The sequence below is a fragment of the Tursiops truncatus genome, chromosome 7 (genome assembly GCF_011762595.2).
Source record: "Tursiops truncatus isolate mTurTru1 chromosome 7, mTurTru1.mat.Y, whole genome shotgun sequence".
NCBI lineage: Eukaryota > Metazoa > Chordata > Mammalia > Artiodactyla > Delphinidae > Tursiops > Tursiops truncatus.
The window spans coordinates 81,405,251-81,430,812 of record NC_047040.1 but is presented as its reverse complement, the minus strand read 5'-3'; the positions used below and the strand labels follow the sequence as shown (position 1 = coordinate 81,430,812).

The window sequence follows — 25,562 nt, the reverse complement described above, 5'->3', positions numbered from 1 at the left end:
CGTCCAAGAAACATTTATTTTACTTTATTTAAATACTCAACTGATTTTCAGTCACTATAAAAGTGGTTCAAAAATCCAGATTCTTCTTCTTTATTATAGACAATAGGTAGATTCCTAATAGAGAGCATAAAATTGTTTCTGTAAATTCAAATATCCCCCCTCCCATTGGCTGACATTGTAATTTTGCATTCTCAAAACTTTGATATCAAAATCTTGATATCAAGATACACTAAAAATACTTCCGGTAAATCAGAAAAAGTAACTGAAAGCAAACATTTAGAGGTGAAAAACTGAAAATTTATAATAAAATATTCATGATAACACATGAAATGTTTATCTGTCATTAAAAATCAAGGTATAACAGCCTTAAAAGCTCTAGGGCACTTAACATTTAAAAAAACCCTCTGGTCTTTTCAGGACCTACCTCACTTTTGCACATAAAAAAACAAAGTGCTATTTCACAAACCCTTTTTCCCCCTATAGTTCACCAAACAAAGGAAAGGCTTCCTCATACCTTATTTAATGATGCCCAGCTAGCCAAACCCTGTTCTCAGTTGATAATACCAAGAAAGGTGAAATTTCAAACACAGATCTCTCTGACTTCAAGCCAGATGTCCTCTGCCTCATGTCTTGGTGATCCTGGTCTACCTAGAAAGGATTAAACTATGGTTAATATCTGTGTAAGACAAAGCATGATCTATTTGAAAAGATCTCCTATAAAACATGTTTTACAGTAAAATTGGTTTAAAATTGTGAACCAATTATGATGTAAATTTTATTTACATTGAACTCCTTAGTCCTCACAATATTGGATAAAGTCTTCCACGTTTATAACTAGACTTCTGCTTTTAGAAAGGTAAGCAGTGTATTAGGTTTCCTTCCATATACTGCCTGACATTTTAATGAAGTCAAGAGAGGAAGACAGAGACTGACTTCATAAACTATTTGTTTATTATAGTAAAATCTTATTAATTCTGTCTTGCTGATGTGGAATGTGGGACCATTTCCCCCAGTATGTGTCTCTGTAGTACCTCAGAAGAAAAGTTTCGCTAAACAGTTTGCTTACACATGATTATTTAAAATCTTCTTAGCCTCTCAGATTTTCATACTAGTATTTCTGTGTCCACCCAAGTATGTAACTTAATCCAAGATCCTGTCAGATCCCACCAGATAAAATCTGTGTTAACTCAAGTTTTAGAATAGATTTATTATCTTACCTCCTCCCATCCCTCACATCTCACAAACTTATCATTTGTTTTCTGTTACAATCTTTGTTCTCAGCAAGTCACTTCAAATCCTTTTTGGAAGCAGGCAAAGTAGAAAAAATAATAATAATTAATGAACACGATTGCAGGTTACTAGTTCAGATCAAGCCAGGCCCCTCTCATGTTTTCAGGTTGCATGAGTGGTCTCTGGACTGAGAGGTCAGGGCTGTGATTGGAGCAGGTGCTGAGATCTCCAAGTTGTCCATAACCTGATACTTTAGCCAACTGTTTGTCATGATAGTAAATGACTTGGCCAGCTTAGAAAGACATTTTTAATCTTCTGTGGGGTGTTAAATGTAGCAGAATTACTAATAATGCATTAGAAATGTCCTGCAATTTCTGAGATTCCTTTCTAGGAGGTATGATTTCTAAATATCAAATACTGTGTGAACACAGTCCTCAGAGAACTAGAGAGAAAGCCAGGTGTGGCAAAAATAGGCCTGGGCTTCGGGCATTCTTGTGTGGGCTTAAACTCACCTCTGCCAGTTACCTAAATGGTCCTGAATAGGTATATTAATCTCCAGAGCTGAAATCTCCTCACTGCTCAAGTGGGAATATTAATTCCTACTCAGAATGATGTTTAAGAATTAAATGCATTACCATAAATAGATGGTACACAAAAGAGGCTCAGTAAAAGTTAGCCGCCTCCTCTCTGTTGTCTTTATTAAACAACCTTATGTATATGTGCTGCCAAAGCAAGCACTGTATTAAACAACCTTAGGAATTTGGATTCCGCCATTATAGAATTGTGGTCATTTGACCTTCATTATTATTTACCTATGCATTATCTGTGTAAAAAGGACTTACTAACCAGGCTGGGGGTGAAAGCATAATAATAACATATTTAATGAATGAAATAGTTTATAACTATTTTTTCCGAACCTCAGGACATTGCATACAAATTGGCATATCTGATTATAAATTACTATTAGCTGTTCATTTTAAGCAGGAGTTCTACTTGGAAGCATCTTAAAGCACTTAGTTTGTTGAGTGAATTTGAAAGCCCCCCTCTCCTCAATGTTTCTAAACACTATAAACTCAGACTTTCTTCCTCTACCTTCCTACCCCACAAAACACTCAACAATAATTAGTAGAGATTTTTAACAGTCTGTGTAAAGTTGCACTGAATCACCCCTATATAATACTGTCCCAATATTGAAGCTATGTGACAGCACCGAAGGATGTTATGTGCCTTATATAATGCCATTCAGGAAGTGGTATCTCCTTACTGATTCATTTTTTCCTTTGACTATCAGTTTGTAACGAAGTACATTCTAGAAGATATTTATACTTTTTCTAAAGAAGTGGTACAAGCTTCTATCTGAGCCATGAACCCTTTATAGTTTCAGATTTAGTGGCCAAGAATAAGACCTCAGTGCTTAGTCATGGCTGGAGAAATGTACTGCCAGATCTTGGCACAGTATTAAGGAATTCTTGGAAAGGAAAATGGCTTCCACTGGCATTATACCTATACACTATGATGTACAAACATTTTAAGCCTGTGCAACTATGGGGGGTAATGGTTATCTTTATGTATTTATTTCAATAACTATTTTAAAACAGGAAAAAATGCTCTTTTTTTCTAAGATATATTTTGTAATTATCATCCACCATCTTTGATCTTACATTAACTAGCCTAAAAGGATTGACTATCAAGTAATAATCAAAAAATAAAATTCTTATTTTTTTCTGAGTAGATTATTTTTACTCTTTTTGCACACTGTCCCATTGGTCTCCATATTTCATTGTTACATTCGATGTGTGTTCTGACTCAAGCCAAATTTAGGAAAGAATTTATTTCTATATTGGCACCAAAATGTTCCCTTTCAGTGAAATGTTTGTTGTTGTTGGACAGGTAGAGACATCTCCTGATTACCCAGAAAAGTTCTACATGTTGGTTCAACACCACTTGGTTAAATGAAGACGTTTTTAAAAGCAATGGGTAGGGTGCTCATTCTCTAGACTCACACTTTGACTTTTTTCCACATGGTTATATTTGACAGGTAGGGATTAAAGTAGCTCTCTGAATGGTTGTTTAAAACAGAAAGAACTCATCATTATTAAAACTCATGCCAAATTTTTTTTGACACAATCACTTTCTGTATGTCAGTTCAGTATCACATGCACTCACGTTTTGATGTTACGGAGCAAAACCAGAGATAGCTTACAGTGGCATTCTGGGGATGTGTAACTTGAGAAATTGAGCCTGGGAACTAAATTTGGGAGGTGTGCCCTCCTGTGAGGTTTAAACACTGTTACTTTGAAGAACATTCTTTCTGGGCTTGATTATCAGTGTTAACTATTTATATTCTTTGGTACTATCATTCTCTGTTGAAAGTGTTCTTTGTGTATTCCCTTTGCCTTATGTATTTTCTTAACCACTTCTGGAAATGAATTATTTTCTCTATACCCAGTCAATATCCACAATATTTTGGCTGCATTTTGGCTGGTGGGGCGGCTGGGGCAATCAATGCTCTGTAGCAACAGAATCTTTTTGAGAAAGGAGCAAAATCGTTTTTGCAAAGGAATAAGCAAGATAAAATCCAGGCAGACAAAGTCAGTGCCTGATCAAAATTTGAAAGGTAATAAACATGAAAAACTAGGTAACATCAAAAATATGAATATTAGGGAAAAGACTAAACTGAGTACAAAGCTTAGGTAAACTTTAGTAAATTGTGGAATACCATGAACTTTTTTTTTTTTCTGAGAAAGATTAAAGAGGAAAAGGAGGACTGTCTCCATTCACAGATAACTGAGACCAAGCACAGAGTTCTTGAGCTTGTTAATACAGTTGTCATATGGTTAGTAGCAAATGAAATCTCAGGTATGAGGCAAATACATGCTTCTGTTATATGGACTTTTAAACAGTGTATCCTTAGAAGTACAAGTTTATTCAAAACATTTAATTCTATATGTCATATGGATCTATATGAAATGTATTGTCATATTTAGAATAGATTTACTCTAGTCCTATAGTATAGTTCTCTAGTACTTAAAAACGCTGCTATCTGAACTGAAGAGGAAAGGAAACCAAGAAAAAGCCTCAGATAATGCCACTGACTAAAACTGTAATAATGTGGATTTGCTTAGTCTCTTTGAAAAAAATTGTGATTCACTTTATGGATTTTTCCTTAAGTGCTATTGTTGGAAAATTAGATTCATCCTTTCTGTCACAGGTGAGTCAACTTTTTACCCCCAAATTATTTGTTTATCATTAATTCCCATACTTGCAAAACTGTTGAAATATTGCACCTAAGTTAGCAAGACATTTTCAGCTTGAAGATTAAAATAGTTACTATTAAAATAGTTACTATTTAATAAATATTTGATAACAACAAACCTAATAAATGCCTCCTATTTGCTTATTGCTTCAGAACTGCATTTCCCAGACTTCAGCTCAAGTCACATGGTACCTGTACTATTAGTTAAAATTTTTCTTTAAATTCATTTACTCATTTATATATTCATTCAACAAATATTTTGGGCACGTATTATGTAGGCACTATTCAAGCCACTTTAAAAATAACTTCTAGTCTTATTCTAAGATATATGTGAAATCACAGGTATAATGTTTTCATATTTTTCTAATATAAATTTATATGGGTATATAACTATTAAAAATGATTAAAGGTCTGTCCATGTTCCACCTAAAACAATTTCACATGCCACCGGTGGCACTTTGGGAAAGACTGCTTTGGTGTTTATAAAGCACCTTCCTATTTATAATCTTTTTAGATCCTCTCCATAAAGATGTGCACAATTATTTCCATTTGGAGCTCAGGGAAGTGGCATTCCTAAGGGCACAAGTCACAAGCAGTTAAACCAGGCCCCAACCCTGGTCTGCTAACTGTAAGCTTAGTACTCTTTGCATGATACCATTCCCCCAACAACAGGAGCTGATGACACTGTAGAAATGGGATGGGAAGTGAAGAATGAAAAGGGGCGATTGAGGTCAGCTGTTTTATCTCTGTTATGAAATCTGTGACGTGGCTCTGCTCTATCCTTTGACCTTTGTGTGACAGCTTTGCCTCAGCACTAAGTACCAACAAAGTAATCACCAAGAGATTTAATCCTGTTATCAGGGATTAAAACCTGCAGGGAGTTTTGACATCTTCTCTAGTTAACTGGCTCTATTCAAAAGTGATCTAGGATCTTTGGTCCAGGTTCTTCTAATACATACTATACCTCGCTTTCAGAGGGTCACTTTGGCTCTCTGAAATGTTTGTGTCTCCTTTTGTCATAAACTTACTTCTGAGATACACTACATGCTACTGTGCTGACCCCAGATCAAACTTAATTAAATTACCAAATGTTTAATACGTGCCTTTTGAACAGAATAAGCAACCAGAGCTTCAGACTTGTTCAGAAAACTCAAACTTCCACCATATAATAATGTCTGGCTCTATGGGTATGTTTCTAACCCTACAGACAGACTACAGGACTATTTATGTCAAAGAATTATTATATCTAAAGAATCTGAATGAATGAAAGAAGGGATTTAGTATTCAACATATGTGTATATTGATACCTGAGGTAATATATGTACTATAAATACATATAAGTTCTGGATATCTTTTTCTAATTCTAGAATGACATATGTGCAGAGTTATACCATGATAGCCATTACTGTTAGCATCATCACTGTTAGAATGAGAATATGTTGGCAGATTATTGGTAAAGATACATTATAAAGTTCTCCCCCAATTTCTCACCAAGATAGGAATCAGCTTATGGAGCTTCTGCCTTTTGGATATACAGGAATATAAGATTATGAAATTACAGATTAAAATAGTGTCTTAAATTACTTGCTCCTTCAGTGTAAGTTTTATTTTAAAATATGTATGTGTTTAATCTTTTTAATGTTATATTTATGTATTTGATTCCCAGTACTTTCTTCATTTACCAGTTAGCTAAGTAATTTATGAGGGAGTATTCATTAAATCATTAAATATGATTTCTATTTGACTAGAGATGGAATTTATTTTGTTGTTCCCTGATACCTTTGGTGGGGGAGGGGGTGGGTATCTTTAAAGACTTTCTTGAATATTGTGGAAGTAGATGAATATTTCCCCAGAACAAACACACCCACTTCATGTATTATATTTCATAATACAGAAGAGTACTAAACTTGTGAAACCAAATAAACTAAACATTTACTTGTGGATATGTATGATCTTGTCATCTCAGAAATACAGAGTGATGTGTGTCTTACTTATATTTAGTTTCAGAAAGCACCGTCATTGCTTTCTCTTTCAAGGTCATTGAATCCTTTATAAATAATGTAATTTATTATGAGATACCATAGAACCTTAGAGGCATATTTAAATGAAGAAATCATGGTAGAGAATTAGTTCAAAAAAATCACCAGAAAATTATCCAAGCATAAAAAAATTTTTGAAGATAAGTTTGAGCAAGTATCATCTAAATATCTATAAAACTATAATTGGATTTAAAATAATTTGACCTAATTTTTTGAGTATTGTGTATATACATATATACCTACATGTGTATATATGTGTGTGTATATATTTATATATATACCTATATATATTATGTATATTTCAATGTATATTAGAGTTGGTGTGGTGGAGAGAGGCTGCTTTGGAGTCAGGTCTGAGTTTCAGTGCTGGCCATGTTGCTTAAACTCACTTAGTCCCATCTGTAAAGTGACAAAACAATACTAGTGTGCAGTATTACCACATTAAATAATAAAAGAGTACCTTCTACATAATAACTGCACAAGAAATGCTTTTACTGCCCCTTATTTCTTAATTAAAAACAAAAATAGATGATTTTTTAAAAGTAGTTCAACCTAACTTAGTTTTTAAAATTAAGACCAATTGGGTAAGTTTTCATTGTGATGTGTTGCTTTGTTTCACTGTGAATCTGCTTTCTGTTGCCTGCGTCAATCCCTACTGAGATCTCTCACTGCACCAGTTTGTGTCTAATAGAAGTTTATGTTACAGGAGAGCTTTCTCCTGGCTGCCAAGAAAATAATTTAAATATAAGCAGAATTAGCTATAAATTACATAAATGTAAGGTGTGAAATATCTTTCATACTTTCTTTGTGTGAGTGAATGCACGATAGAACCTCATTTCTAATGTGAAATGTGAAAAGGTATCCAGGCACCTTTTTTTAGAAAACAACACATGGATATATTCATCTTACTTAAGCTTTTCCAGTCATCCCAATAAGACACTTCATCACTCCTGTAGAACTGTTACTGGAACAAAGTTCTCTCTTGTTCTGGCACAATACATTAGGTATCCCCAATGAACGTGTGTATATAAAACATTTGGATCCTTTGGGACAAAATACAGAAGTCATGAAAAGGAAAATGTTTCCATTATTTGACTGTTTTTCTCATTGAATAATTAGAAATGCTTGTTTTCAGACTTGATAATGGAGACCCTTTGTTAATCATTACTGTGTACTGGATTTGAAGGGGTCAAAGAAAAATTATTTATGAATGGTGTTCATGAGTCAGGAAGATTTAAAGACAAAAGTTAATCATTTCCTTGCTTATTAGTGTAAATTTTTTTACCCACTAGGCGTTTTGGCAACCTCTGAATTTTTATACAAAAGTAGTGTAGGGGTGAGGGAAAAACTGGGTTAAGGGATGGTGGGGGACTGACTGTGAAGCTATATTTACACAGCAAGGCAGTACTGTTTCTACTTAGATTGTGTTCAAGATCAATAAAAGTAGCAGTGTTTTTCTAAATGTGTTTTTATTCACATACAACATTTCCTATTTATTAATTGCTTTTCTTAGGAGAAGTGGCTTCAAGAACCATGATAGAGTTTATAAGGGGCAGGTGGCAAAGGCTGCACCTCCCCTTCCCCACTAATCCCCCAGCCACCATTTAGTGACACACTGCGATGAGATAGCAGATGTCACATAACCTAGGCTGGCGGGGGGGGGGGGGGGGGGGGGGGGAAGCAGGACAGGGGAGAGGACACGCCCATCAGGTGTAGCAACACCCTCTTCCCACATCATTAAGGAGGACGTGCAGCTTAGTGCCCCACTCGTTCTCTGGCCTCTGCAGAGCCTAACGCATACTGAGTAACACTAGCTGCTCTCTGCTTAGCTAAGTGTTCAGCGTGACTTGTTGCATTTTAATTCTCATGGCGATGCTAGCAGGAAGGTAGGTATTATTGTCCTCATTTTAAAGAGGAGGAAACTGAGGCTCAGGAAATTTAAGTGTTTTATTCGTGCTAGAAAGTGAGGAGGTGGGATTCAGACTTCCATCTGCTGGCTCCAAAGTCCACCCCCTTCACTAACCACCGCTTTTGTTCATCCGTAATGAAATACAGCTTTGCAATTGCTGAGCATCAGGCAGTGCAGAAAGCAAACCAGGATCTCCTGCTTATATGATTTTGTGAAATGAAGGTTATTTAAATTCCAAGTTTTGTTCTTAAAACATTATTTTGAAAATGTTGACACTTTTGAAAGCCAGTCTTTCATTTCCCCTGATGTTGCAGCCTGGGAGCCGCAGAATCAACCTCTGCTGGAGTGAGGACAGAGCATTTGACAGGGCAATGAGGGTTAAGCCTCCCTTCCCCCAGTGCAGCACCTGCTTGTACAGCAGGAAAATAAACACACTGTTAACAATTGCAGGTCTGGGTAATGTGGTTTGGTCTTCATGCCTTCACTCAGGTGGAGCCCGAGAAGTTGAAGACACTAACAGAAGGTTTAGAAGCTTACAGCCGAGCCCGGAAAAGGAACAGAAAGTAAGCACTATTTTTTTTCTGTTTTGTTTTTCAAGGATATAATTTACTGGTTTTCCTTCAAAGGGACAATGAAATCTCACTGATTTTGTCCATCTTGGTTCTTGCCTAAGTACTGCTTAATAGTTATCATCCAAGAGGACCATTATAGATAAATTAGCTACACAGAAAATATTTTCTTAACAATTTATACTGTGTGTGGGGTTTCCCACTTCATCAGCTCTTTCCTTACTCCTTCCGTCTCCATCCCTCCCATTTAATGGGAAAGAAAATATGATTAATATTCTCAACATGTAGCAATTAGTCTCTGAAAGTGTAGCAAAAGAATATCCCCTTGTAATTCAAATACTTTGGGAGGGGGAATACCCCCTCACCCCTAGTTGTACACATGTGAATAACTTTGGCAGATTAACTGTTAGTCAGAGTGATGATAAATCATTACTTTTTCTTGGGGCAGGGGCAATAGGCTTTCTTTGGAATTATAATAACAAGTTGAACTTTGGGACATTATTATTATTCAATTTTTTCTAGATCTTTATAGTCTGAGTAAATGTAGTATGGACAAGTAGATAATGTTTGCAACACGATTTGACTGTAATGCAATGTAGTTTTATATATCATAACTATTATTTCATTTTAAGGTAGAGAACTATAAATGTGCTTCTGTATATGTACATGGAAAGTTATTTTAAATATGTATATAATCAATACACCTGTTCAGTTACTATAATTTTCATATTACCCAACATCTAAGAAGTATGAAAACATAATGATTAGTAGTGTATCTTGTATAAAAGACTTATATAATGATAATAATATCTATTAAAGGGCACTCATTCTTTTAGTGGTGTCTTCAGTAATTCTTGCCAGAGCTAAAATTTTAGAACTCAACAAATCTTGGGGAGACTCTCTTCACCTCACTAGAATGTCTCAAAAAGATGCCAGCTGCAAGGAGTAAACTCCTGTGCTCCTATGTTCGGGACTCCTCTGGAAGGTAGCAAGTTGGCACTGGTTGTGGTGAGGCCCAAGTGAATTGCCAGATTCACTATAGATAAGGCACACAGTGAGGCAAGTCCCCTCCCCTCTATTCTGACTGCAGTGACACAATGCAGAGCTTCGCAGTAGAATAAAGCCTATAAAATTCATACAAGGTCTGGATGAAAGGAGGGAAATTGCAAACTACCTAAGTCACAAATTTTCAGTGGGCCGTTTGCTTTAGAATATTCAATAGTACTTGTTTTTTATTTTTTATAAATTTATTTATTTATTTATTTATTTTTGGCTGTGTTGGGTCTTCGTTGCTGTGCGCGGGCTTTCTCTAGTTGCGGTGAGCGGGGGTAGGCTTCTCATTGTCATGACTTCTCTTGTTGCAGAACACAGGCTCTAGTCGCGCAGGCTTCAGTAGTTGTGGCTTGCGGGCTCTAGAGCTCAGGCTCAGTAGTTATGGCACACGGGCTTAGTTGTTCTGCAGCATGTGGGATCTTCCCGGGCTAGGGCTCAAACCCGTGTCCCTTGCATTGGCAGGCAGATTCTTAACCACTGCACCACCAAGGAAGCCCGATAGTACTTGTTTATTGATGTAAAATATCCCTGAAATCTTTTCTTTGGTGAGGTATGCCAGTTAGCTGGATTATGTGCAATATATCCAAAACTGTTGATAACACAGAAATAAAATAACTCCTCCAAATATTTAGATATACTGCCTTGAAATGAACTGTATTTTCCCCATAAATTTGCTATTAAGCAATTTCTGAAAGGTAATGAGTAACAAACAGCAGTTTAAGCATTTTTCCTCAAAGCCAGTTTACTATTTCTGGTGAATTTATACGAGTCCTAAGTGGCATTATCTAAAGGAAGTCTCATGAAACCATAAACTTAAGAGTATGGATTGGAGAGGTAAAAGACAAAAATATGAAGCAAAACAGTTTTATTTATCAGACTGTTGTCTAAGTAAACTGACTTGCCTTATAAATGCCTAGTAGAATACTCTACATTTTGCATATATGACTTAAAATCCATTTTTCTATTCTCCCAATCAGAAGATGGGCCAGAATTACTGAACCCATTTATAGATGAGGACACTCAGACCGAAATAGCTTAAATAATTAGTTGAAGGTTACATAATGATAAATGATAGTTGAACCCAATCACTTATTTATTTATTTAATCATTTATTTATTCTCCAATTTAAGGAGATTAATTTAGCAAAAAATCTGTGCCAACCAGGCACAGTGCTATAGTCCCTGGACATCACTGTTTAGTGAAGGAGGCAGATGTAGAAACAAATAATTAAGATGCTAAAGTTGCAATGACAGGAATATGTATAGTATATTTTGGGATCACAGAGAAGTGGCATTAAACTCAGGTAATGGAAGACGTCCTAGAGGAGGTAATAGCTGAGCCAAACCTTACACACTGCATAGGTATTAGCCAGACACAGAAACGAGGATGATGCGGTGGGGGTGGGAGATAGCATTTAGATAAGATCAGCAGTTGGATTTAGGGGACAGGAAACTGTAAAAGATGAAGCCAAAGATATAATCAGGAGCCAGACCATAAAGGGCCTAGTAAGGCCTCGTGGGTCTTTATGTTATTGGAAGTGCCTGAAGGGGACAGGTGGTTGGATTTTCACTTTAGATATAGCTATATGGAGGATAAATTTTAGGAGAACAGTATTGGAGACAAGGGCATCCACTTAGGAGGCCTTGTCAGAGGACAGGGGAGGATGAGGACTCAGACCAGGAGGGGAGCCATGAGAATGGAGGAGAAGGAATATGATCAAGATATATTTAGGAGGTAAAACTGACAGAACATCATGGTGATTTGGTTGGAATGTGAAGGAGAGCGAGCAATCAAGGACAACTCTCAGGGTTTTAGCTTGGGTGACTTCATGGGTAGTGTAAACTGAAGTGGGGAACACAGGAGAAAACTGTTGAGTGCAGTGTGAGGTACCTGTGATCCCACAGGTACAAGTCTGAAACTGGGAAGAAGTGGTATTTGATTATGTAAAACTGACTGCAGTCACATATTACCAATTTGAATGGTGGGCTAAGGATTGAACGCTGGGGCACTTGAACATTTACTAGAGATAATGAAGGAGATGGGAATAGTGATCAGAAAGGAGGAGGAGAACCAGGGGGTAGGGGAGTTGGTTTTTGACCTGAGTTGAAATCCTGTTTCCATCACTACATAGCTATGTGTACCCTTGGGTACGTTATTTAACCTCTCTGAGCCTAAATTCTTCATTTCTAAAATGAGGATATTAATTCCAACCTCTTAGAATTGTTATAAAGAGAACCTTAACATGGTATTTAGTAAACAGTTATTTTTATTGTAAACAGTTATTTTAGTAAACAGTTATTTTTATTGTAAAGATACAGTTGAAACAAACAAAATCATCACGTATTTTTGCCAGTTGAAACATTCTATCACCATATTAGACGTTTAGAGCATTATGTAGTCATTTTAATTCTCAATATCCTATAATCAAATCAAACTGTACAATAAATACATATCTTTAAAGTGATGTGCTTATTACAGCCTAATCACGAAAGAAATATTAATGTATTTATTGAAGAATCACTCAGGGTCATTTTCTACTTAAAAGAGGAAATAGCTTCATTAAAGAAAAAGATTACATAGCTTTTAGATATGATTTTAAGTAAGGATCAAATCTTCTGCCTATATGTACATATATATTTGTTCAGTAACCTTATTTTTATGAATCTGGAAAGTGATAAAGTAATAACATAAATCATACTTTTACTTTAAAACCAAGAAATGATACTTATTGTATTAAATTTTCTTTATCTTTTAAAATTGAAATATAGCTGGTTTACAGTATTACTTTCAGGTATACAACTTAGTGATGCAATATTTTTATAGATTAAACTCTGTTTAAAGTTATTATAAAATACTGGCTATATTCCCTGTGCTGTATGTTATATCCTTGTATCTTATTTTATACCTGGTAGCTTATACATCTTAATCCCCTTCCCCTATCTTGCCCTTCACCCCACCCCCTCCCTACTGGTAACCACTAGTTTGTTCTATGTATCTGTGAGTCTGTTTCTGTTTTGTTACATTCATTTTTTTTTTTTTTTTTTTTTTAGATTCCACATGTAAGTGAAAACATACAGTATTTGTATTTCTCTGACTTATTTCACTAAGCATAATACCTTCCAGGTCCATCCATGTTGCTAAAAATGGCAAAATTTCATTCTTTTTTATGGCTGAGTAGTATTCTCATTGTATATATATACTACTTCTTTATCCATTCATCTGTTGATGGACACACTTAGGTTGCTTCCATATCTTGGCTATTGTAAATAATCCTGCTATGAACATTAGGGTACATGTATCTTTCTAAAGTAGTGTCTTCACTTGATATATCGAGCTAGTTCTCCTCCCTCCAGATGTGGTCAGGGATACGTGCTCTGGCAATGGCTGCCTCTGCCCTGGTGACAGGGTCTGTGCGGGCTCCATTCCCTCTAAATGTGTGCACTCTCACTGGCAATGGCAGCCCCTGCTCTAGTGGAGAGCAGTGCCTGAGCGAGAGGGGCTGGAGCAGGAACCCAGTGAAGGCTAGGGAGTGTGCTGACAAGCCAGCCAAAGCACCAGGCTGTTTCCAATATGCTGTCTCTCTGCTGTGTGTGTGTGTGTGTGTGTGTGTGTGTGTGTGTGGCAGGGGGGTAAGCAAGTCTGTGCATGCACTCTTCAAGAGCGGAGTCTTGGTTTCTTACAGCCCTCCAGTAAGCCCCACTTGTTTTCAAACCAGCTCAGGGGCTCATCTTCCCAGTGTTGGACCCCAGGGCTGGGGTGCCTGAATGTGGCTTGAACCCCATGCTCCCCAGGGAGGATCTCCAAGCTGGTGATACCCCCTCCTCTTCTGTGTGCGACTCCCGACCAGATATCTTCTCCTCCCTTCCTACCAGACTCCATGTGGACCTTTCTCTACAGTCTTTGTTGTAGAGGAGTCATTATTGCTAGTCTCCAGGTCGTTTTCAGCGAGAGTTGCTCAACAAATAGTTGTATTTTTGATATATTCATTGGGGCAGGGGGTGGGGTGTGCAGGTAGGTTCAGTATCCTCGCACTCCACCACCTTGATCTCTCATGTGTTGAATTTTCTTAAATCTGCATACTTTCCCTATGGATTAGGTTTTAGAATCGAAGTTTCTTGACATTTATGTCTTATCCAAGTTTGTTCTGTTCTACATGAAGTGAGTTGCTTAAATTCTGAACTGATAGTCCAGAGCAACGTGCACTTCTCATTTCCCTCTTATTTCTCATACCATTCACAGATGTGAACCTGGCTTTTTTTTTTAACTAATGAGGATAAGGGTAATGTGTGACAATGTAGGCAGTGAAGGTAAGTGGCAATTATCTCCATTAATAACTAGAAATGTGATTATATGAACATCTATTGCTTAATCAAGTAGCTTTTAGAGTGTCCATCAGTAAAAATGTTTATTATTAAATGTCAGTGGGGAAGAGAAAATCGTAGAAGAGACTCCATAAGGAGGCCCTCTGGACTAGAAGACTGAATTTTGACTAATTTTTCATTTCATGGACTCATGGAGCTTTCTCTTCCTCTTTTAAGCTCATTTTTTCCTGACTTGACCAGCTAGTGTAAAAATTAGTATGCAGATTTGACATCTGGGAAACTCTCTTTACCTCTTGATTCCAAAGATGTATTCATGTAATTTCCTGCGCCACATCTCCATATTTATTCTCTCTTCCAAAAGTAGTCATTTCACCCTCTAATAACTACTTAAGTTTGTTAAAGGGAAAACATACTAATTACCTTAAATTGATACAAGGTGTTTATAAACATTTTAAATATCTTGTTGAAGAATGAAATCACAAACTCCTAAAGTTTTGTCTATTTATTCAACAAATAATGTTGAATTATTTTTATTCTTTAATGGTGATGTCACTGTAATTTTTCATAGTTAAGGAAAACATTTTTATGACTCTATTACTTTTGAAAACTATTTGTAGTTAAATATCCATCTTCTTCGCTATAAAATTGCAGTTGGTTTCACCAATTTTCCCTAAAAAGTCATGAAGTATTGTGTACAAACTGTTGTCATAATACCTACTTCATCAGATTGTTATAAGGATTAAATGAAATAATGTATATAAAGATTTAATACAATTCTTGGCACATAAAAACTTTTCAATAAATACTAGCTATTTTTGTTATTAAAGGTGAGAGAACCAAGATTCTCTGATGGTTTTTCACTGAAACATTTTACCTCTTTTTAGATATTTAGAACTTTTACATAGTCAATTTTAAACCCATAAGATAGTAAATAAAAATGCATAACAAATATCTTTTAAACTTATGTTCATACTTTTATACAAAAGAAATAGTAAGGATAAAGCTATTTAACACATTACACAAGGTGTAATATTGTCAGGCAACTGGGCAGTTTGTGATACTGTCAAGACGTTTGCTAAACAGTCCACAAAAGGGGCCCTAGCCCAACCCCAGCTCAGCTTAAATTGCCCTACAGAGTCCTGGGATTGGATTCCTATCCAGTCACCCAGAATCATGCTTAGCAAACTCCTCATTGGGAAAAACAACTCAGACTGACTCTACAAGATGCCCAGGGCCCCTTAAAACTGGAAAAGGTAGGTAAATAAAAGACAGTATGTGAATAGATTATATCAACTTGGACAGTACTCAAAAATAGCAATAAAAGGGAAAGAAAAGTTGCAGAATGGTAGGTATATCAGGACACCATTTGTATGATATATATATATATATATATATATATATATATATATAAAACACGTAAAAGACAATACTAGGTACTGTTCATGGATATATAAAATATTAAAACACACTGTAAGAATACACAACACAGCTAGTTGCCTTTGGGGAGGAGGGTGGGAGAGTATGGGACTAGGAATTGATAACAAATGGGAACTTCAGCTTAATTTTTTTATAAAAAAGAATGAAAGGAAATATGTAATTTATTACCAGTTTATTTTTGGAAATGGATTTGATAGGGATTGCTAATTTATTCTATGCACTTTTCTGCATTGTTTACATTTCTAAAAGTAAATGGGAAGAATATAAAAGCTAGAGGCTAGCTTACAGGCCAATAAAAGGTGGGGGAAGAGGTTGGTGCTGCATTGCCCTTATAATTTAGTTACAACCACTACATTAATCTTTCCTTTCAGTTAAACTGACTTAAGTGCATATATATTTCCCCAAATATGGAGCCGTTGTTTCAGCTTTAGACAAATATTTTTATTTAGTAAGTACATGGAGCATCCACAAGGTACCTAGCAGTATACTACTCAGGATTATATACAGAAACTAAATGTATGAATTTTTCAGTTCTGGTGTGTGAGGGTAAAACTTGGTGAGGGCTGTGGTAAACCAAAAGGCCTCATCTGAAAGCATTCCACTAGGGCTTCTCTGGTGGCGCAGTGGTCGAGAATCCACCTGCCAATGCAGGGGACACGGGTTCAAGCCCTGGTCTGGGAAGATCCCACATGCCACGGAGCAACTAAGCCCATGCACCACAACTGCTGAAGCCCGCGCGCCTAGAGCCTGTACTCCACAGCAAGAGAAGCCACCACAATGAGAAGCCCGCGCACTGCAACAAAGGGCTAACCGCAACTAGAGAAAGCCTGCGTGCAGCAATGAAGACCCAACACAGCCAAAAATAAATAAGTAAAATAAATAAAGTTATAAAAACATAAATAAATATTTTAAATTAATAAAAGCATTCCACTAAAGCTCAAATATGTTTCTAAACATGATGTGAGCCAAACCAAATAGGTCTGTGAGCTAAAGTCTTCTACAACAACAAATTTCCAGTCTCCATGTAGATGCTGGGATAGGACTTAATTCTTGGAAAGCCAGGCTAGCAGCCTATTTTGAAAAGGTTTACCTCTGCAGCTTTTCTGGTAATTGTCGTGACAAGATAAGTGAAATGAATCACCTTAGTACTCAGAACAATTGGGTAATTCTTTATATGCATCAAGAAGGAAAAATTAGAGTGTACCTAACTATAGACATGGATAGTGTAGATTTGCCTGATTTTAGTAATTAGTTCAACAGCTTCCTAGATAAAACTTTCAATCATGGCAGATGTTCCATGTGTTATAGTACATGTGATGGTATGCTGAGTGCAGAGAAAAGGTCAGACGAGTGATAGACACTCTGAGCCCATCATTTTTTATTTGTTCAGATAGTTATGTCATTTTGGTTTGCGGGGGGGAAAAAAATGTGGCAGAGCCTCAGGTGTAGCGAGTTGAACTGTTTCCCACCTAGAACAAATGTGTACCAGAATTTCAGCCTTCACTTGTTCAACTCCCGAAGCCAGGAGCTCCAGAGAGGGTAGAGGGAGCTCCCTAGTGGCCAGAGCCTGAAGTTCAGAGCCCTTCCTCTGGCCACACAGCCGGATCGCCTGCAAAAGAGACAAGCCAGAACAAAAGGCAATGCAAAGCAGGCTGGACTCTAAGAGGACAAGCTACATCTGTGGGAAAAGAGACCTGTGGCCCAGCTTTCTTGCAAAATCATCAGACTATGGGAGAAACATGTGGAAGGGGAAAGAATCCATTTCCCCCAATCATGTGTTCAATTTTTTTTCTGTAGTTATGTGACTCTATCATTAGTATTCAGTTGTGAGAATCCCAGAGTGTTTTGTCATCTGAATTGTCAAATGTAAATATAAATTGACTTTCTCTTGTGGAATGGGTACTTCCGTTCTCTGACTAGGGAATTACATTGAGATTTTGTTTCTTTAATTTATTAATCTGGTGTGTTGTTTTCATTAATTCCAGAAGTGGAAAGCTAAATAACCATTTAGAAGCTGCTATTCATGAGGCCATGAGTGAACTGGACAAAATGTCTGGGACTGTAAGTTAATTTATTTTTCCATTATATTGTGTTTCTTTGGAAATAAATTGTATTATACTTTTTGGTAAAGTCCCTTAAGTACTGTCAAGCAATTCACATAGCAATACTAAATTACTAGGCTCAGAAAAAGACTAATATCAGAAAAGATTAAAAATCACTTAAGAAAAAATAACCTAGTGGTATTAACTATGATTTTTCCTGAGATAAGTACCTTTTTTCCCCACATAACATTCTTTTAAAATGTGAGCAGCAAAATATTGAAGTTCAAATCACGGCTTTTACATTTGACTGTCAGAATAGCAGTGATCATTAGTGTTGCCTAAGTATTCAGTAATATAAATTTCACTCTGCCCATAAAACAATAAGGGAAATTGAACATAGGGTCAAGATCAAGAGTATATAGACCTCTCATTTCCTTTCTACTATTATGTAAAAACATAAAATATTTGGCCCAACATTCTGTTGTTAAATTATTTAACACTATAACCACTGGTTTTAAAGAAATAGAGTCAACTTTTTATTTACATTTTTTTTGAATGGTGCATATAATAGTGTTGAATGAGAGAGGTTTACTCATCATTCTCTAATTTATATATTGACTAATGTAAATGCTCAAAATATAATTTTGATAATCTCTAATAAATATGAATTATCAAAAGCTACTCAGCAATGAAAGGTAATTTACTTTTACTTGACACTGTATTAAGAAGGTTATCTGAATCCTAACAAGTCGCCTAGTGGCTATTGAATGACAGAGATAAGTTATACGTTCATAGAGTGTTGGGATTGGTATGGACTTTAGAGATTTTGTGATCCGACACATTTCAAAAGTGGGTAAACTGAGGCCCTGAGATGTTAACTTTCCTGGTAGAATTATAGGAAAATTCTGGAGCGGAGATTATAAACTCAAACGCCTTCTAGGGCCAGGCAAATAATATAATTAAGTAAAAGGGGTCAAGTATGAGTAAAAGAGCAATTTCAGTGGATTAAGAAATGCCAACCAAGATGCACTGGTCAAGGTAGGCTGTGTACCAACTCTCAGTCTTAGAGGCTCAGCGCCATAAAGATGGTTCCTCACTTGGGTCTCTTGGTTGAGGAAGGGCTTGCTCCACACCGTCATTCAGGGGCTCAGATTATTTCTATTTCTAGTGTCCACCCTTCCCTAGGGCCTCAGAGTGCTCCATTACATCCTTTGCATCCAGCCCAGCAGGGGGGAGAAGACTGTGTACACAGAGGACACCAGGATAGGTTTTATGGGCCAGACCTGAAAGCTCATCACTTGTGCTAACTTTCCACTGGCCTGACCCAAAGGCCATCATGTGGCCTTTTTAATTCAAGGGGACTACTAAATGTACTATACACCGTGCCTGCTCAGGAAGAAGAGAAATGGGTTTGGCAATATCTCGCTAGTCTCTGTCTCAGGACGTTTGGCCTTTGTGGCCAGCAGGCAGTCAGCAGTGCTGGGGACCCTGGCAACTTGGGGGCTGTGCTCTGTCCAGAAGGAGCTCCTGCTTCCATGCTGCAGCACATCTGAGCCATGTGAGGAATTGTGTCAGTGTTGCAAGATCTTCCCATTTTCATGAGATGCTACAAGTCTAGAAGTAAAATTTCTCATTTTTTAGTGTTGCCAACTATTTTTGAAATATTAAAACACCATATAGCTAAATAAAATCCCTTTCCAGGCCACATTTGATCCACAGGTTACTAGTTCGCAGTCTTGAATAAAGCCTTCTTTCCTCAATTTTAAAAAGGTTTCAGTTGGCTCTTTATCAGAGACTAGTGGTTTTAAAGAATGTATGTGGAGGGGTTAGGAGGATGAAGCAGTGTGAGAAACTCATAGGTGTTATTATTGAAATATAATATTTTTTAAAGTTTTCTGTATTTGACTCTGAATAACATTGGCCTTTGCTTTTATCTAAACATTACCTTTAAAACATGCATTTGAGCCAACTTGTAGTGGATCTTGAGAGCTGATTCTGCACATCCCTTCCTAAGTCTGAGTTCTGTGGCATCCCATTGGTAGCCTGAAATTGGCTGTGGTGAAAACATGTATTATACCACAGAGTGGCATAGGCTACAGTGGGCTTGTGTCCCTCCACAGGGAGCTGATTGTTAAGCATTTACTACACCATTGCCTTGGGCGCATCCTGCCTTTCCTGGGTCCTGACCTTGCCTCCTCCTATCTGTATCACAACAGCCACAATACAACGTGGGGCACCTGATCACCTCCCTTGCTCTTGTCCTCTGCCCCTCAAAACCATACGTGCTGTCTGATACCTGGGAACCAAGTGCTGCTGCTGCTCTACCACATTCGATCTGATACACAGCCCTAAATGCAGCTAGTTTCCGCATTTGTATATAAAGATGAGTTGTATGAATTGCTCTTCCCGGGCTACACAAGCTTAGATTTGCCAACAGATGGTAGTGGTATTCTGTTTTCCATCCGCTTCTTCTCCTAAGTAAACCTCCTTGGGCTGAGTTGTATGTTTGTATTATCTTTGACCCTTCTTAGCAGTTATAAAATAAGTACAGTGATGAAATAAAGAAGAAAATATATTTAGTATATATTTATCCACTTTTCCAGACTTCAGTGAAATTAGGGAATTCAGGGAATCTCTGATGGGAAACGTCTTATTTTTGTCTTAAATGGACAACGGGGGTAGCAACTGCAAGTCCCATTTCCCACATTGATTTTTTTTTTCCAGTTCCTCCTCTGTATTCCACTAGTTGGGGGGGTCCACAGAGTGTTGCTCTGCTTGTTAGTTTCCAAGATTTCTCATCCTCTGTAGTGACTGTGGGCACGCTGTGATCTGGGCCTTGGTAAAAACTTTAAATGCCTCAGGATAGCAATGATAGAAAATGAGGGCCAGAGTCTGTTCCCTACCCTGTTTCTTTGTCAGAAATCGTATGGTGTTTGTGATTTCAATCTCTGTTGTTGTTGTTTTTTTCCCCATCTCTTTTATTTCCAGGTTCACCAAATCCCACAGGGAGACAGACAAATGAGACCCCCCAAACCCAAGAGGAGGAAGATCTCCAGATAACAGGGACTACTCCACCAATGCGCAGTGTTTATTAAAGGAATGTGCACAGATATAGCTGTATATAAGTATTGATATAGCCGCTGTTATATCAATATTTATACTACGGCAGATAGTTAACACCGCCACAGGGTGCTAAAAGAAACAGTGATACAATATTTTTTTTTTTTTTTTGATCAGGAAGGATAATGAATGCTGGAAAACCAATCAGAATCCCTGAATGATGAGAGTGATAGTCAAGAGATTACTGAGAAACTCTTTTTCTATAATACTAAAATTGTGATTATAAGAAATAGTCCAAATGTTTCTGAAGAATTTTCCATGTTGTATATAGAAAATGCAGAATTTCATGGTGATATCAAAAATGTAAATATTGTACAATATTGTCATGTACAAGCATACCTAATGCACACTTTATCTTTTATTGTACAAAGAAATAGTGTACAAAATTCTTTGGTTTCTATGGAGTACACCTACCAGAGACTACAAGTGTAAAGTGATAAATAAAAATACAACCTAAATGCTTTTCTATGATAATGTAAAAATGCTGTTTTTGTATTTAACAGCAGAGAAAAGGCATGATAATGTATTAACTGAATTATGACATACACTGCACACCACTGAGTGTCCATTTATATTGTCTGTTTGGAATGAACCTTGCCTGGAAGCACTGGACTTGATTTCGGGTGTCTAGGAAATCGAAACCTTGCAGATTTCTAAAGGGACAAGGGCTCACAGGTCTAAATTAAGAATTCAGAAACTGCAACCATTTGTTGCATATTTTTTTTACCTAAGTTTTAAAGTAGAATAGGTTTTATAAAAAAAAAATCTTAGATGGGATATTTTACTCAATCATTTCTGTAGTTAACATTTGATAGCCACCTCTTGAACTAGACAGCTTATGCTGCACCACCACTGACGCTCAGAGTTGAGGTTTTTTTGCAAACAATACCTGACAAGATAAAACTTTCTGTTTCCGTACATGGAGGCAAAGCCCCACTTTGAAACCATTATCAGAGGTAAGGTTGATTATAATTCAGTTTTTCTGTAGCAGCAAAAATAAGTACAAATCATCAAAGCAAGTTTCACATCCATTCATCAGTATTACTTACACCAGAAGTTAAGGTGGCTTATGAAATTATTAGCAATGGTAATTTTTTATCAGTATTATGTAACATATCAGATTTATTTTATTTAAAGAATTATTTATACCATTAATAGATTCTTATATATATTAATGTGGCTGAAATGTGCAGGTTGAATCTATTAACCAAATTATTTATATTATATTAAGTAAAAAAATGTGAAACAAATGTAGAGAGAAAATACTACATTGCAAGTATACAAACCTAAAACTGTGAGCCATTGTAAAGTACAAGGTTATTAATAAGAAATGTAGCACAACATAAATATCTTTTTTTCACAGTTTTTGTGGTGGTGGTATAACCCTATCTCCCAGGCAATTGAGCCAAGTTTCAGGCCTTCAGCCTGAAATTGATTGGATTGGATTCAATTGATGGATTGTCAAAGGAAGGGATCCCTTATCTCTTTATTCTTAGAGCCACCAACCCCACCTCCAAACCCTTAACCCTCGGGAGAGCACTGCCTCTTCCCCTCGCCTGGGATTCCCTCCACAGCCTACTGCTTCGGCTTCTGGGAGGCCCTCCAATGGCAGGCTCTGAACCCGTTAAATGCCCACCACGTCGCTTCTCTTCTCTCATCCACCCCTCCAGCTCCTCAGTCCCATGATGTAGCAGAGTTCCAGTCACTCAGGAAAAAGGAGACCAAGGTCATTCCCCTGTTTGGTTTCTCGGGGCCACAGCACAGAGCACTGCACCTGGGCTCACTTTTGATATCAACAGCTCTTAGTTCTTCTCCCAGGTCTCCTGTGTCTCTCTGTCCTTTCCATTCCCACTCTCACCCCTACCCCCAAGCCTGATGGAGTGCAACTGGCTACACTGGGCTTCATGGCCTGGAGGCAGGAACCCTTCCTTCTGGGGGTAGGTTGAGTTTGTCTTTCCTGTCATGGACGGATTGCCTGCCTGGTCCTTCCTGCAGTCACCTGAAGTAACCTTGTGTACTTTAGTTGACTATTTTTGTTATAAGTTGATGTATTTGGTATGTTTAAACCATTAATGTTGTCCTTTTTTTTGTACCAGTCTGCTTTTCTACTGTGTTGTCTACACGGTTGTCTTTATTTACAGATTCACAGCATATGTGTGTTTGCGTCTTGGGTGTGTCTGCGTGTATGTGGGGTTTTGTGTGTGTTGATATGTAGAAGCTTTTTTAGCCTTTGCTTTTTTGTCTTCAGACTGAGTTTATGTCTGCCAAGCCTTCTTTTTGATATTTTAAACTAATTAGATTTCTGCATCCCTGACCCGTGTATACTTTACATCAGTAGACCATGTAAAGTATGTTTGTGCCCATGATTTCACTGGTTGCTTATGGCTTCATGTGGGTGCTAGGTATTGTTAAAGTCCACACAGGTTTGGTTTTTTTTCTTTTTCTTTTTCTGTTTTGTTTTTTGCGGTACGCGGGCCTCTCACTGTTGTGGCCTCTCCCGTTGCGGAGCACAGACTCCGGACGCGCAGGCTCAGCGGCCATGGCTCACGGGCCCAGCCGCTCCGCGGCGTGTGGGATCTTCCCGGACCGGGGCACGAACCCGTGTCCCCTGCATCGGCAGGCGGACTCTCAACCACTGCGCCACCAGGGAAACCCAGGTTTTTTTCTTTTTTTCTCTCTTCTACAGTTCTATGGTTTCATGTAAGCAGTTAATGTAAATATTGTTAGCATTACCTGCAGTGCTGTAACATTTTTTTAAATGTTGCACCTACTTTACAATTTAAAAACTTGGTCATTCGTACTTGAATTTTGCCCACAGAGCCATTTCATTCTCTTTGTATTAAAGCCAATTCATTTTTTTAAAATGAAGGCTAGCCCTTCTACATTAGTACATTTTTTTATTCCCTAAAATAAACTTTTTTTTCCAACAAATCTGAGAATGGAAGCAAAATGAAAAAATTTTGCTCCTTTAAAGAACTGCATAGTCCCTAATTTTATTTTGTGCCCTTTAAAAGTCTTAGGAAGCACATGGAGAATAAATTATACCTTTAAGTGTTTTTTTAAGATTATTTCAAATGAGTGAAATCTAACTGAGCAGCACTTATTTAATCTGTCTTGTTTGTAGCGTTAAAAGCAATCAGGGTTTTTATTTATTTAAGGAACATTTTTGGTTTGTACTTTTTAGTCCTATTGTGCATGTAAATTCTTTGAGAAGAATATTCATCCCTTGTGATATCGTGGGCCACTTTTAGTCTTTTATTTGAACCCTGACTTTGAGTTATTTGCTATGTCTGTTTTTTAAGTAAACACAAGCTTCTTTTTTGAACGTTAACACTGCAGAATTTTGGGAGGAGTGGAGGGTGGTTGTTCTACTTTCTGTAAGTTTTATGAAGGTTTTCAGCTGACTTATCCCATGAGGTGATTCTTTTTTTCATTTCAGACCATGATAACATATTGTAGTTAACTTTGGTAATCTTCCATGCAGTTTGCAAAGTTCCCTTGTAAGTCACAAGTGGTTTCGCATTGTGATTTTAAAATCTAAGATGCTTAAGGTGCTGGTGACATTGCTCTTTCTGAAAAGAAAGCCAAGATTCTAGACCTTACTGAAAATCTGATATCTTGTTTACTTTGCCCATTTATGCCCAAATGATGTAATGCAAGACTCAAGACTTTTCCATGTAGTGTATAAAATGAGTTATGCATTACTTGACTCATTTGGGGACTATGAACAAATACTATCAACCAACCAGAACTGTAATACTGAATTATTGTTTATCTTTTTCTTTCATTCACTCTATCACATTTGCATTAGCCAAAGAGATAAGAACATTAGTAATTCATATGTGTAAACAACCCAGAAGTGAATATTAAATCAGTGAGCCAAAAAGCAATAAACAACTCAAGCATGGGAAATCCTGCTAACAGTGGGCAGTCTGATATAGAAAAAATATATAAAAAACATTATCTTCAAATATGAAAGATTAATTTGTATCTACTGTAAATATGTGTTATCAGCCTTATCTGCTTTTATACACACTGTGTGTGTACCTCAGTGACCTTTTATAAACCGGAGAAATGGTTGATTTAATAATTTGTTATGTAAATACAAAGTTGTCTATAAATTGGAAAATTTGATGCCAGATGGCTTCACAATATACAACTGTGTTTTGTAACATCATGCCTTTATGGATTAAGTATAAATACACTGGATTGTCTGTGTAGAAGAGTAGCAATTTACATTTCACCTGCATATCAAATGGATATTTTTGTCCAAATGGTTATACTCTTAGAAAAAGAAAATGACCTGAACGGTTTCAATGTGAAAAACAAATATGGTTTTGAATTCACCAAAACTCCTTTTCACACTCAAGAGTCTATTCAGTTCCACACTAAATGCCTTGCATTATGATATTTCCATAGGAGATTCATTGATTCAAGACTGGGATCTACCTAGGAAACCTCCCCAAACTGAATAATTCTACTTTAGAGACAGGCTGGGCATCTTAATTTCTAAATCACAGGCAGGGGAGGAACCACAGCCTTCTTATTGCTTTTTAATGTATTCTTTTCTGCTTTGTTTTCATAC

At 37.0% G+C, this 25,562-nt stretch overlaps 1 protein-coding gene across 15 annotated transcripts in view; it reads left to right on the top strand.

Moving 5' to 3' along the window:
* The window catches only part of MBD5 (methyl-CpG binding domain protein 5), a 405,239-nt gene extending 380,056 nt beyond the window's left edge, over positions 1-25,183 (top strand). For 10 of the 15 annotated variants that reach the window (XM_073807731.1, XM_073807724.1, XM_073807730.1 and 7 more), the window contains 3 exons: positions 8,924-8,997; positions 17,801-17,876; positions 20,846-25,179. In XM_073807731.1, coding sequence (XP_073663832.1) covers positions 8,924-8,997; positions 17,801-17,876; positions 20,846-20,917 — 222 coding nt within the window. In that variant the 3' untranslated portion in view covers positions 20,918-25,179. Of the gene's footprint in view, positions 1-8,923; positions 8,998-17,800; positions 17,877-20,845 lie in introns of all 15 variants that reach the window. The other 5 variants (XM_073807732.1, XM_033860207.2, XM_073807733.1 and 2 more) reach the window with 4 other exon arrangements.
* Positions 25,184-25,562: the final 379 nt, after the last annotated feature.